General features: G+C 36.5%; 1 protein-coding gene across 1 annotated transcript in view; it reads right to left on the bottom strand.

The window, feature by feature from the left end:
- Positions 1 to 150: 150 nt before the first annotated feature.
- LOC135203746 (uncharacterized) overlaps positions 151 to 15,299 on the bottom strand; it is a 24,293-nt gene continuing 9,144 nt past the window's right edge. The window contains exons 2-4 of the mRNA XM_064233686.1: positions 8,178 to 8,321; positions 6,756 to 6,917; positions 151 to 4,029 (exon numbers count right to left, since the gene is read on the bottom strand). Coding sequence (XP_064089756.1) covers positions 3,952 to 4,029; positions 6,756 to 6,917; positions 8,178 to 8,285 — 348 coding nt within the window. The 5' untranslated portion in view covers positions 8,286 to 8,321 and the 3' untranslated portion in view covers positions 151 to 3,951. The remainder of the gene's footprint in view (positions 4,030 to 6,755; positions 6,918 to 8,177; positions 8,322 to 15,299) is intronic.

Below are 15,299 nucleotides of genomic sequence, written 5' to 3'. Positions count from 1 at the left end.
ACACAAATAATACCATACAAATACGTATTGACTTATTTGTAGAACTGGTGCTCTCTAAGATAATTCAAGCTGTCTAGATTTCTTCAAAACTCTACTTCTCAGAGCTACTTACAATTGCAACAGGGTAGGAGAAGCAGTCACAACGCCAGCAAGTTTTACGTGCAATTTATTATCAAAATGCTTATAAATATATTAACAATTATGACAAATAAATAACTAATAAATATATATATATATAACAAAAACAACAGGGGCAGAAAGCCTATAAAGAACTACACACACTTGAACAACTTATACACTACAGCGATTTACAGGTTCACTTAAGGTACAAATACTATGAAAAATATGTATAAAAATGTACTGCCATACCTAATTTTTTTAATATCACGGAAGTTATTTTAAAATAACTACTTATTAATTAACGTCAACTATGTTATTTAACACATTACAAAACAAGAACAAGATGGTACTCTAATCATTACACTTACTGAGGGTCTACCATCTAAGTTTCCTGCTGCACTAGAAGGTTCTCTGAGAACCGGCGTTAGATTTCTCCTGCTGAACTGAGTCCACTTGAACATTACTTTTGGTCTGATAAATCCCCCTTTGGTCGATAATTGAAATTTTGCTCAAACTGGCTGCTCGCTTCATAGCCGTCTCCTATGTGACTGTAACTGCTGGTATGATCTACAACCTGGATGTTGTTGGAACCAGCACTCATATGGTAACCCTCTTTTGGATCCACTATTCCAGGGAGGTATGACATCTCCGGCACTGTCATGGATTCAGGAAGTACTACATCTTCGACCGTCTTAGGCGGGAACTTGTATATTGCCAAAATGGCACCAAAGGTGCTGAAAAGGCTGTAGCAGGTTAAAATGAACAAGAACAAAAGAGAATACTGTGCAGTGTTGGCAGGGACGTTGCTATTCAGCGAGATAACTCTCGCCGTCTCTCCATTTTGACCTTCCGTATGAAGAGGCTGGTTCTCGGAGGCACCTCTTATGCGAAGAGCTTCTATGAAACTCCTCGTGCGTTGAGAGATCCAGTCAGCCAAAGAGTACCCAAAAGCCCTGGCCACATCTTTGCTATCTTGACTGTTAGTTTCTGGACTTTGGGTGCCATTCTGCAAATCCCACAGACACATACAGAAGGGGTAGGGCGTGGAAAGGAAAAATAAGTGGTTAGTAAAAGCGATTATGATTTGTACATTGCTCCAATGGAAATTTTGAGAAACTGAAGGGAACTGGTAAAATGTTAAAAGTATCTACACATCAAATGTTTAGTTGTTAGGTACCAAAACCCCATGAGTCACAGTATCTGCAAGAGGACTACAGCTGAAAACCAATAAAGAAATGCCAGATTATATCACCTAGACACACACTGAGACAACTTCACTCACACATGAAAAAAGTTTGCCTACTCAACATCTCTCACTCATTCAAATAAACCAACCTCTGATACAATACCAACCAAACTCTGAAGCATGACTTTTCTTCAATTTATTTTTATTCTGAATTAAGAATGATTTTGCTTCTGATAGAAGCAAGGTTCACAATTTAGCAAAGGGTACCCACTGACAAGAAAGAATTAGGAGTGACTTCCCTCTACAAACGAATTAGACTGAAACTCAATGGAAGGTATAAGAATCAGAGATGGCTAAAATTTTAAGAGATGCCACAAAGCAAAGGCATCAACAGATATGTTAAAGATTTTATTAAAAAATTAAAAAAACAAACAACAAATAAATAACCAAAGACAAAATTCATAGAAGAATGCCTGAAACAAATATATACACAGAAATGCATGTAGATTAGAGGTATCTACAATTTATGCCAACAGATTTAGGTACCACTGAATGCTATACAACTAACAAGCCTGTATCAGGTAGCAGAAGGGAGTTATATTTACAATCTTTAGGGTTTGAAGCCATCAACACCAAAAACAATTTATATTTACAGAGTTCTGAACTCAATAACAGCTACACAAACAGATTAGGAAGACTACCACACTTCATCAATACAAATTAACTGGTACTACCAAGATGGTAAGTACTTGAAAGCTTGGAGACAATGCCACTCAGGTATCTAAAGTTCTACGACGCAAGCAGATGGCACTCTTATCATTACCATGCAAAGTAATACGGATCACACTTACAAGGTGTTAACCCTTTTAGTTGCATGTCACATGAGCTCAATGTGATTTGGAAGTTCCTTTAGGGATATATTTTGCATCGTGTCATCTATCTAATCTGAGTCACTTGGAAATGTGTTCTGGTCGGGTAGTTTCCCTGTGGTAGATAAAAGATGCTTGGCTGGTAAGATACTCCTGTTTCAGAGCCTTCAGTCATCTGACTGTAACTGCTCATAAAATGGGTCATGGGAATGTTCATCTGGTAACCATCTGCTTTGTAGCTACCCATTAAATCTGAATCGGTACTTGTTTGATAGCTCTCTTCTGTCCCCTTCATTTCTGGTTGCGTCATCATTTCAGGCATTTCATCTGAGTCAGGGTTCATCTCTTCAGCTGGTTTTGGTGGGTTCTTCAGTCTTGGCAAAATGGCACCAAGGATGCTGAAGATGGTAAAAGCTATAAAAAAACTCCAGTACACCCAGGAATACACTGCAACGGAGGGGCTGACATGGGTGTTCAGTGTTAACACTGGAATCCACTTCTCCGAACTTTCGTCGGGTAAAGGCACATCGTTTGGCATATCTACAGGACTTGCAGTGGCTTCCATGAAGTTTCTAGCTCTCTGGAAGACCCACTCACTTACAAAGTACCCAAGAGCCCTACCAATACCATTACTATCTTCAGTGTTCACCTCACCTTTTGGGATGTCAGTCTGCAACGCCCACAAATACAGACAATGGGAAAAATATGTGAAAAATAAAACCAAGTGTTAATTATGGGCAATCTTATGCTATAGATAGCTTCAGAAGATATTTCTGAAGAATAATGTAGAATATAGTTAGTGTTGAATTCATAAATCAACTGACATTAACAGCCACAGGCATATTTTAATTGGAAATTTTTAAAGGTGCAACCATAGGATTTCTGAAAGCCTAAAAGAATGTGCCAATTCATGTATAGACAGGTCAGCTAACACATTATTCAACATTGTTTGAGTATCACTTGACAACACAACAACCAAACTCACATGTGTGATTCCATTTCCATAGCTTTGAAACATCAGTGCCGTTGAATCTTGTACCCCAGAAACCAAGTTCACAATTACCAAAAGGTGCCATGCTGTCAGAGGAGACTGAAGTGTTTTCCACAAACCATATGATGATAGTCAAGAGGTTTCAGGCCCATCACTAGCAAGAAAATGGATGATATTGGAATGAAGAAAGCTACCATTTGAGAAATGCAGCTGAAGTAAGTGTCTCTTAGAGCAATGTAGCAATGAAGGAAGTTGCGAAAGGTTATGTTAGAATCAGTTAAAACGCTGCAGGTCCCTGTGTCTGCAAATGCAAAGTCCTGTCCTGTTACCATCCTCAGAAAAGGTTCTAGATCAAAGCTTCTGCGGCCATCTCCAGATGTCTCATGATCTGTGTGATTGACAACAGACTTTAATGAATCTTTAAATGAAGCATTTCACGTTACAACTTTGGAGTTTTGTGGCTATCTGAATTGAAGAAAGATTAATTGTATCTTTTAAGTGGTGCTATTCATTGGACCCTCAAGACTGGGGTAATTTTTCTGAGTATGGCAGAGTATATAAGTTGATTTACAGGTCTTATAAGCAACTGAGCATACGCAAGCTCATGTATAGAAACACTGTCCCATCTTGGAACAAATGACATCCTATGACAACACTGCGCGTATACATGGGTGAGTGTGTGTAGAGGCTGTACCATATCTGTTTAAATATAGGGGAACTCATACCATAGAGGCCTAGGCTACAGAAAGAAAGCCCCTGACGAGTCTGTTTATGGGAGGGGAGTTTCAATCCAATAGAGACTCCACGTAATGGACGGCTCGGGAGAGTACACTCCTCACGAAAGCACCTGTCCGCTCCTGAGCCTGTCGAGAAAAAAAAAACAATGCGACATCAGAACATACTCTCGAGTTCTTCTTCTCGGAATGAGAACATCATTTTCTTTTGGGTGTTTGGTCTAGTCAAGGGAGTCGTCTCGAAGGGTGCGGCCCCACTACATTACATGTCACGAACAAGTCGGTCACTTATCTAAAACGCACTCGTCACAAACAAGTTGTGTTATCATGGTTTCATGTCATTTCTCTGGCCAAGGGGAGTTTTGTTTGAACAGTCAAGTACGTGAGATAAAATGTAAACAAACAGACAACGAACGAGTGCCTCTTTGGTATTTGCTTTTGACGATCGAGTTATCGTTTAATACACAGGTTATTTAGATAGCCCCTTGAAAAACCAACAACGAAACACAAAGGGCGATTAAGTACACAGTCAAGACACACGAATACCCTGGTGAAGGAATGTGATCTGAGAGTCTTGGATTAAGGAAAATTCTGTCAAGTAAAGCAGTTCCAGTATTTATCAATATCCTGGAGTTTTTTCTTTTTTAATTTAAGAAGTTTTTAAAAATATACATTTTGGTTTATAAGGTTTGTTAACTTTAAAAAGCTAGCTTTTAGTCAGGTGTTTAATGATTATAGATAACATTGGGGCTCATTAGAAATTTAATTGTTAAAGTTGAATTGAATATTTCTATGTGGAGCTTTGTTGTAGTACCTACGTATCCACTGACTTGTTGGTCATAAATTATGAATTAAAAAAATGAATGTACGTGGAAACATTGTTGGTGTTGAATAAAATGTTTTTCTGTTCAAGAGCTTTACTGGAAAATATCAGTGCCTATGTTTACTATTAAAATCAGTCCTAGAATTCATGAACAAAAATTATGTTAACAGAATCAGCCAAAAGTTTGTAATGGCATTTGGCTTACCAAAAATAACTAGCTCCCAAACTTGGACCAACAGGGGTGGTGGGGGGCCTTGTTTTCTGTAAACTAAGGATTCTATACGGTATTGTTAAGGATTGTGACTCACGGAAATCATTCTGAATTTCAAGTTTTCAGTACAGAAAATCTAAATCACTGGGGAACTGGATCTATTCTTCTGGAGAAGTGAATTGGGAAATTGGATGAATTTTGTATCTTACAAGACATTTTAAGGAGAAGGGCTGTTGCTATTTGTGAAGAACCAAGAGGAAACCTTGGACCTCATTCCTCTGCCAATGGCATCGCGAAGACACAATCTAGGAAAAGTACAAAGTGAGTAACAGGACCAAAGAGACGGGACCCCAATGATTTAATCTAAGCCCTGTACGAAAAAATGGAATTGATGGGACAGGCAAAAGAAAAAGGGGCTCCACCTTCGATGAAAACGACAGACTTGCCTCTGGAAAAAGGGAAGGTCATAAGATTTTAAGAGAAAATGGAGTATGGGGTAGAATTCCTCAGTCCTGAGATAATAATGAACACGATAACAGAGCTGAGACGAAAAGCAAAGATTTTTTTTGCTCTGAGATGATCTCCCAAAAGGACGATTGGTAGACAATTCGGTTCCATTGTTGGCAATTCCGAATTCTTGTGGATCCTACGAGACAATCACTACTGAGGCTCGTGAATACTTACAATATTCTAATTTAATATTCTTCTTAGAAATCTTTCACTTATCTGATTAAGTAATTCATGTACCTTTTTTTAATGTCTGCTCTTTTTATCCTCATTCAGGAATTCCAACAACAGAAAGTCGATGCTATGAGAACATGTAGGAATGTATTATGTATACACACACACACACACACATATAAATATGCTCATTTCATGTCAAATGTATGCCAGTATCAGTGTATGGTTAAGAATGTCAACACATATCCTGAGATTGAGGAAAATATGAATAACAAGTCACATGTTATGAAAATCTTGGGTGGTGTGTGCGTGTGTGTGTGTGTGTGTGCACACTAGTGTTTCTAAACATGTGTCTGAGCCTATAGGTATCAACTTATGCTTTCATAACTTAAAGATATAGCAGAAACTGATATTCAAAAGGTGGAAATTAGATATGACAGAGTCTACGGTAGCATGACCACACTAAAAAGAAAATTTGAAAATGGAATAACACATTGATTTCTAAAAACCAATAAATACTAAAATAACTGTCCTCAATTGTCTGTTACGAATGATGTCACTGTGATGTGTTTACAGTTTTACCTGTATGGTCCAACTGCGAATAGCAATTATGATTAGACACAATTAGTAATATTAATAAGCAAATTAACGATAACAACAATAGTAGTAATAATACTGATGGTTTTAATAGTAATAATACGCTTTCTCTCTCTCTCTCTCTCTCTCTCTCTCTCTCTCTCTCTCTCTCTCTTAAAAAAAGACCCCTTAGTCGAACTTCTCTTTTCTCTATAGGATTTCCTAAACGGTACACACTCACTCTCTCTCTCTCTCTCTCTCTCTCTCTCTCTCTCTAAAAAGGACCCCTTGGCCAAAATTTTTCCTTTCTCTCTCCATAGGATTTCCTAAACGGTACTCTCTCTCTCTCTCTCTCTCTCTCTCTCTTCTCTCTCTCCGCTCTCTTCCTCTGCTCTCATCTTCTCTCTCTCTCTCTCTCTCTCTCTCTCTCTCTCTCACTAAAATGGACCCCTTAGCCACAACTTCTCCTTTCTCTCCAATAAGATTTCCTAAACGTCTCTCTCTCTCTCTCTCTCTCTCTCTCTCTCTCTCTCTCAGAAGGATCCTCCAAAGGGCAGTACTCACAGGATGGCCGTAGGGTCCCCCGACCTTAGGCTCCTTAGCGTCTGGGGCCAAGTAATCCATGACGCCGTTCAGCAGACGCCGCACCATACCCCTCCAGTCGTAATCCCGGATTGGGTAGACGTAATCCGTCATGATCCTCTCCAGGAATCCCTGAGACTGTGGCTGAGGGGATTTAAAAGGATTTAATTAAGGTAAAAAAGATTAATTTCACCTATAAGGGTGGCTACGTTTAAGCTAATAGTATGAAGATTTAATGGAAGACGACTGAAACTGAAGTCAAAGGGAGTGTGTCTAGAAATTTAGGATTTCTTTAGAGCAGGGGTTCTTAACAGAGGGGTATCCATACCTTTTTGCGGGGTATGAGAAACAGACGCTGGGGGTATGGGACTTGATCTCTGGATATTAGCATATATTTGATTTCAATGTGTCAATGTGCCAAAGGGTACATTTTGTAAATAAATAACTCTATAAAACTATAAATACGTTTGATTTCCTTGTAAGTTCTAATCCAAGCTATTCATGCCTTAAGTATGTATTAAATTATGTATATTAAGATATACTGGTCAACAAATAGGACTTAAGTAAAGGGGTTATGGAACCATATTGGGCAACTGATTGGGGGTCTTCTGGAGTCATCAAAAGGTTAAGAACCCCTGCTTTGGATCTGGATCATCTAATGAAAGATACTCATAGGAATACGATGACTAGCTCCCTAATGAGTCACTCTAAAAAGGACCTCCCAAAATCAGTTAAATGGCAACCCCCTCCTTTCAAAAATAGTAAAGGTTTACAAAACTTCGAAAACCCATGAAGGAATGTACTTCTGTGGCAATCTTCACCTGGGTGCCTTAAAGGATTCCCTTCAAACACCTTAAAAAAATATACGTAAAGGCTTACTTTTCATTTCATGCTTCCCTGCCTTGGAAACATTAAAAGATTTTCTTAAAAATCTTTTAGAAATATACTTAAAGGTACCAAGCAATTCCCTTCCCTAAACAACCTTAAAAGCTTCCTTAAAAATCCTTTAAAAGTGTGCTTAAAGGTACCAAGCAATTCCTTTCCCTAAATAACCTTAAAGCTTCTTTAAAAAATCCTTTAAAAATATACTTGAAGGTACCAAGCAATTCCTTTGCCTAAATAACCTTAAAAGTTCCTTAAAGATCCTTTTAAAATAAACTTAAAGGTACCAAGCAACTCCCTTGCCTAAACAACCTTAAAAGCTTCGTAAAAAGTCCTTAAAAAAGATACTTGAGTGTACCAAGCAATTCCCTTGCCTAAAAAAACCTTCTTAACAAATCCTTTAAAAATATACTTGAAAGTCTCCAAGGAACTTCACATCTTCCCACACTTTAAAATCATCCAAAGACTCCTTGGAGACTCCTGAAAAAAAAAATTTAGGACGAAACTGAGGTCCGTTCTTACATTTTGCTGGACGGCGTGTACTTCTTGCTGTGCCTCCGCAGAGGGCGTGAAGAGGAGGAGACCGAGGCACAGGGAGGCGGTTACTACGAAGGCCAGTCGACTCATCATGATTCCTTTTCTTCTTCTTCTTCTTCCAAACTTCACCTGTTGGAAAGACGGACCGGTTTAGAATTGGGCTACTTTTGGTGGGTTGATGAAAAGCTGGATTTGAATGGAAGTTGCATTAAATAACCACGTAATTTACACACACACACACACACACACGCATATATATATATATATATATATATAATATATATATATATATATATATATATATGATAAAGAGTATTATAAAAATGAAACTGGTATATATGTATTTAGGTCAATTATCCAGAGTATCTCGTTTTTGTGGTTTTACTTGTCAGGGTGGAGTCAGGGGTATTTAAACACACATACGAACAGACATACATATTTATGCGTGTGTATGTCTGTGTGTTTAAATACCCCTGACTCCACCCTAACAAGTAAAAACACAAAAAACGAGATACTCTGAATAATTCAACCACGAATCGATAAATTTCCCCAGAAAAAAAACCAGCTCGTAATTATCCACAGATTAATCCGATGCGACCTCATTAACGTATCGTTTCCACGACTTTGTAATTGAGATGCCGTAATTAAGACGTGTAATTAAGACGCTATTAAGGGAAAGCAGCCGCATCGAAAACAAGTGACTGGAATTCGTCCGTGACGTAGTTACGAAATTCCTGGAACTATGTCAGTTTCTAAATAAGTGGATGACGGAACAGTTTACATATGTGTCCTGGTAGGGAGTGAGTTGGTTGTTGAGGGACGATGCGTGACTTAGGATAATAATAATAATAATAATAATAATAATAATAATAATAATAATAATAATAATAATAATAATACCTAAACAGGTATAATTTCATCAACGTTATTATTATTATTATTATTATTATTATTATTATTATTATTATTATTATTATTATTATTATTATTATTATTACATATATATAATAGACACATATATAGTAATACTATATTATGTATATATATATATATATATATATATATATATATATATATGAGTGTGTGTGTGTGTGTGAGTCTATAAATTTCTGTATATATACATATCTATATGTATGTGTAAACACAACGTGCATATATTTCTATAATAGTAATAATAATAATAATAATAATAATAATAATAATAATAATAATAATAATAATAATAATAATAATAATAATATACCTTAACAGGTATAATTTCATCAACTTTATTATTATTATTATTATTATTATTATTATTATTATTATTATTATTATTATTATTATTATTATTATTATTATTATTATTATTCTGTTAAAAGAATGGCATGTACCACTGATGCTGCCATATTGTTAACAATACATATTATTATTATTATTATTATTATTATTATTATTATTATTATTATTAATTATTATTATTATTATAGAAATACATCTGTGTTTACACATACCTATAGAGATGCATATATATATATATATATATATATATATATATATATATATATATATATATATAATTTAGAAATACATAATATACTATAATGTCTATACATATGTATACACACATGTATGTACATACACAGTATATTTAGACTCTACTGGTCACTTTCCACCAATACATTTGTAATTGTAGTAACCACAAAGACTTCGAGAAGTTAAGAGGACATTGTGTATATTACGAATACGCAGTATATTTGTGTATGCATACAGCCAATATATCAAAGTACACAGAAGCAGTTTATCTCTCCGTTATGAAAGAAAAATTCCCTGTGCAAAATCTGTGTATTTACTGACCTGCTACAGAGAGAGAGAGAGAGAGAGAGAGAGAGAGAGAGAGAGAGAGAGTAAAACGTCCCCAACCCCCCGTTTTCTGTGAATTGTACCATTTTCTCTAATAAGGGATAACTATAAGCGTCGTCTGTCAGCTTATACAGTCGTTCAAATGATAATAATGATAATGATTGCTCGCGAATCTGTGTCACTTTCTGATCAATTATTTCCTGACATTATAAGTCCATCATTATTCATTCTCCGTAATAGCTTTCACCTGCCAATTGCTGCTACGCGTCTTTTCATGTTGCGTCTTTATCGGAGAGAGAGAGAGAGAGAGAGAGAGAGAGAGAGAGAGAGAGAGAGAGAGAGAGAAACCAGTGAGTCATTGTCAGCAGAAAACACTTGACCAGACTTTCTTTTCACAGTAAGAATTTCACTGGGGATGTGAATAGAGGAAATTCTCTCTCTCTCTCTCTCTCTCTCTCTCTCTCTCGTCTCTCTCTCTCTCTCTCTCTCATTGGGATCTGTATAAACGCACCTCATTGGTCTATGAGTAAATTATTAGTGCATCACAAAAGTCCACTTTCAAACATACATATATATATATATATATATATATATATATATATATATATATATATATATAGATATATACATATATATATATATATATATATATATATATCTATATATATATATATATATATATATATATATATATATATATAGATATATAGATATATATATATATATATATATATATATCTATTGAGAGAGAGAGAGAGAGAGAGAGAGAGAGAGAGAGAGAGAGAGAGAGAGAGAGAGAATAATTAACATCTTTCCGCATGCCGTCACATCCATGGATCCTGGAATCATGCACAGAAACAGAGAGAGACACACACACACATACACTTTCACCCACAAAGAACGCATCCGTTTCCTCCCGTACGGTTTTCGGTGAAGCAACTGAACGCGCCCCCATCAACAGCTTTTTGGTCGTTTTCCCAGAGAGAGAGAGAGAGAGAGAGAGAGAGAGAGAGAGAGAGGAACGATGGCTATTTTCTCTCGAGAAAGCAAAAAAAAAGAAAAAAAAAAAACAGCCCAGCTATGAATAACACGCAAACTGATTCCGGCTTAATAGCTTTCGAACGCCTGAGTAGAGTTGAAAGAGAGAGAAAGACGCTTTCTATTTCTGCTTGCGCCGTCTTGAACGTGCCTTAAATGCAATGAAACGACTGACGACGCTGCTGTTACTAGGGCCATTGTTCCTCCTACTATAAATAATAAGATTAATTATTAAGATATCAGTTTCAATGATTCAATTATAAAATGCAAGACTGATTATGTTTATTTCATAGATACAGAATAGAAGGGAATATTGGTTTTAAAAATAACGTACACACACTTGTACATTTATGTTAGCCATTTCGTAATCGTCTTGATATTCTCTCTCTCTCTCTCTCTCTCTCTCTCTCTCTCTCTCTCTCTCTCTCTCTCTCTCTCTCTCGTTTCAAAATTTTCCTGGTTTTCAGTCTGCTTCATTCCAGGTATACAGACATATTGAAAGCATTTCCTGTTCTAAAACTATTTCCTGGTTGGTGTCAATCTTCTAAGATAACTCTCTCTCTCTCTCTCTCTCTCGGATACGCTTAGGAGAGAGATGAGGCCGGAACCATATGCTGCTGAATTTGGGAAGCAGCAACAGGTGGCCTAAAACCACTGCCCTTTTTAAATGGACATTTACAGGTAAATTGGCTGGAAATTATAGTCTGGATGTATATTTAGCGAAGGGTTCTTGCACGAGTAATTGAGTCTGTGCGTATATTTTTCGTATTTTGACAACTGATACACACACACACACACACACACACACACACACACACACATATATATATATATATATATATATATATATACATATATATACATATATATACATATATACACATATATACCTACCTACCTACGGGAAGAGAGAGACAGTAGTCTCTGAAATATAGTACTTACTTTCTATATTTTGGCGTTCTTATGGCTCCTTTTATTAGATGGGATTCTGTTGTAACAGAACATTTTTACCAGTCATATATATATATATATATATATATATATATATATATATATATATACATATATCAGTGTCTAGCAAATAAACGCAAAGAAATATGTCAGATAAAGATAACGACAATAACACGAGAAGATCACAAAGATAAGTACAGAAAATACGAAACCAATCACAATCAATTAGCAATCGCTCTACCATCTTCACAATTCTCATCATCCAAGCGGCCCCCTTCCTAACCCTCTCCCCTCCCTCCCTTCAAAAAACCTAAGGTCGACTCCTTCCGCGTCCCCTTGGACCTCAGAAGAAGGAACTGGATCACCTGCACTGGGGGTCCCATTAAAAAACCAGGTGTATACGAGGTGCGAATGAGGAACTGACCCGGATATTCCGTATTTTTCTGTGCGATGGTGTCGTCGATGCCGACAAAAACATCTGGTCGGGGTGGTGGTGATGGAGAGGATCTCTCTCTCTCTCTCTCTCTCTCTCTCTCTCTCTCTCTCTCTCTCTCTCTCTCTCCACCACAGTTATATATATACACACACATAATCCTGACATCATTTCTTTAATCACATGAAATTCTCCATGGCTATGGTCTCACTCGAAGATTTGATATATCTATAAGTCTACCTCGCATCTCCCGTCCTCCGTACTCAACAATGAAGCACTATTCTGTAAACGAGAGAGAGAGAGAGAGAGAGAGAGAGAGAGAGAGAGAGAGAGAGAGAGAGAGAGAGAGGTGTATTACCTATACCCATAAACAATTAAGCCATCAAATTCCGTTAACATATTATAATATTAGGAACTTGAACCATCATCAAGACAGATAGTCGAACCTCCCATACACACATACACAAATACAAACAAAAAACACATTCGCACATTACACCGTCAAATTCATCCAAGTTTCAGAAGCGAATAGATGAATACTGCAGCGACTATATTCATCAAAAAGATGTCAAAACTCCCGAAAATATTGTTTTCAAATTAAATTATTTCTTAAACTGTTCTTTATTTTAAATTAATTGTAATACTTTAGCGGATTTTTAAAATGGTTTTTGAAACATAAATCTGTCATTAAAGATATATATGCTTACACACTATATATAAGTGCGTGTGTGTGTGTACATTTATTTTTGATGATAGATTTTTGTTTAAAAAATCATTTTGAAAATCCGCTAAGAATAGTACAACGAATTTAAAATGAAAAGCAGTTTAAGAATATTATATTGATATATATTAATATATATATACCTACATATATATATATATATATATATCTATATATATATATATTATATATATATGTATGTATGTATGTATGTAAGTATAAACAGGTCATACACGAAGTCCGTGGCTAACGGAACAGATAGTCTGGCGGTAAAACCGACCACGTTCTTAGCCAGCACCTGGAGTTCTACTTATCGCCAGACGCGTGGACCAGCGCCTGTGTGACTCTACAGTGGTCGAGGTTAAACGTAGGAGGAGGAGGAGAGGAGGAGGAGGAGGAGGAAGAAGGAACTTCAAATGCTACCTAACCTCTCGAAGAACATGGTATGTGCCAAGTAGGTGACCTAGCAGCTGGAGCAGAGGCGACGCCAACAGTTATACCCGGGTATAAACGCGTCTTCCCGCTCCCATGCCCACCCCCAACCCTCCCCAATCCTCCAGTATCATACCCCGGGCATACTTGTGCTTAGATATATATGCCCCTATCGTATGCCCTTACATATTCAATGTCAAAGTTATGCCCTGGTATAATTCATCATATTCATTCCAACAAACACCTATCGAATTTCGTGCGTATGATCTGCCCAAAGACATATATGCCCTAACATGCCCACGTTTAAGAAGGTCTTGAAGAGTCATACCCAGTCACTTCGGCTACTCTTAACTTGTTCTCAGTTCTATATATTTAATAGATTTTTCTTATGTCCTGAATTTGACTGCTTTCTTAATATTCAACTTTATTTTAATGTATTTCTTTGGATTAAATTGAATTTATTTTTCCGTTGCTTTTGCGTGATTTTGAACTTTTTTAAATAAAAGTGCTAAATCTGCCTCGTTATGAATATATATTTATATATATATATATATATATATATATATATATATATATAAATATATATATATATATATATATATAAATTTTCACTTATACACATGTGTAAAGTGATTGTCGAGTATTGTAAATCAGTCTATCAAAGATCTACTGAAATCACTGATAGTTAGACCGTAATACTAACTCTCTCTCTCTCTCTCTCTCTCTCTCTCTCTCTCTCTCTCTCTCTCTCTCTCTCTCTATGTTCTTCTGGGCTACGCTACTATGCAAGTTCAGAAATTGCGTCAAATTCCTCCAAAGGTTTATGACAGGGTAAAAACCTGTTTCGTAAGAAAAGACAAAAAAATTAAAGCATGCAGTCCACCCTTTTGCCCTCTGCAGATTGGTAAAAAAAAAAAGAAAGGCTCTGGCTAATGGAGAGAGAGAGAGAGAGAGAGAGAGAGAGAGAGAGAGAGAGAGAGAGAGAAATATTCTTACTGGAACGAATCAAGTTGTCTTGCTACCACATTTTTTTATTTGTTAGAGAATTACAATGAAACAACGTATCTGACAGGTTTGGAGAGAGAGAGAGAGAGAGAGAGAGAGAGAGAGAGAGAGAGAGAGATTTCTACTGGAACGAATCAAGTACTCTCGCAACCACATTTTTTTGTTTGAGAATTACAATGAAACAATGTATCTGACAATCAGCCTTGGGGAGAGAGATAGAGAGAGAGTACTTTTGCAACCACATTTTTTTGTCTGAGAATTACAATGAAACAATGTATCTAGCAGTCAGCCTTGGGAGAGAGAGAGAGAGAGAGAGAGAGAGAGAGAGAGAGAGAGAGAGAGAGAGAAATATTCCTACTGGAACGAATCAAGTGCTTTTGCAACCACATTTTTTGTCAGAGGACTACAATGAAACAATGTATCTGACAGGTTTGGAGAGAGAGAGAGAGAGAGAGAGAGAGAGAGAGAGAGAGAGAGAGAGAGAGCGTACGCATAAATGTTTATATATATTCCTTCAGCACAGAAAAGTTACAACGATAAATTAGTATATTCTGAGGTAGAAATACTCGCTTGTAAATCATATAAAATAAATACTATTACTATTGCAGCTAACACTACTGCTACTGCTACTACTATTACTAATAATAATTCGCCAGCTTCCATCGAAAACAGTAGTTTTTCACAA

The sequence above is a fragment of the Macrobrachium nipponense genome, chromosome 36, assembly GCF_015104395.2.
Source record: "Macrobrachium nipponense isolate FS-2020 chromosome 36, ASM1510439v2, whole genome shotgun sequence".
Lineage (NCBI taxonomy): Eukaryota > Metazoa > Arthropoda > Malacostraca > Decapoda > Palaemonidae > Macrobrachium > Macrobrachium nipponense.
This window is presented reverse-complemented; position numbering and strand designations above follow the sequence as displayed.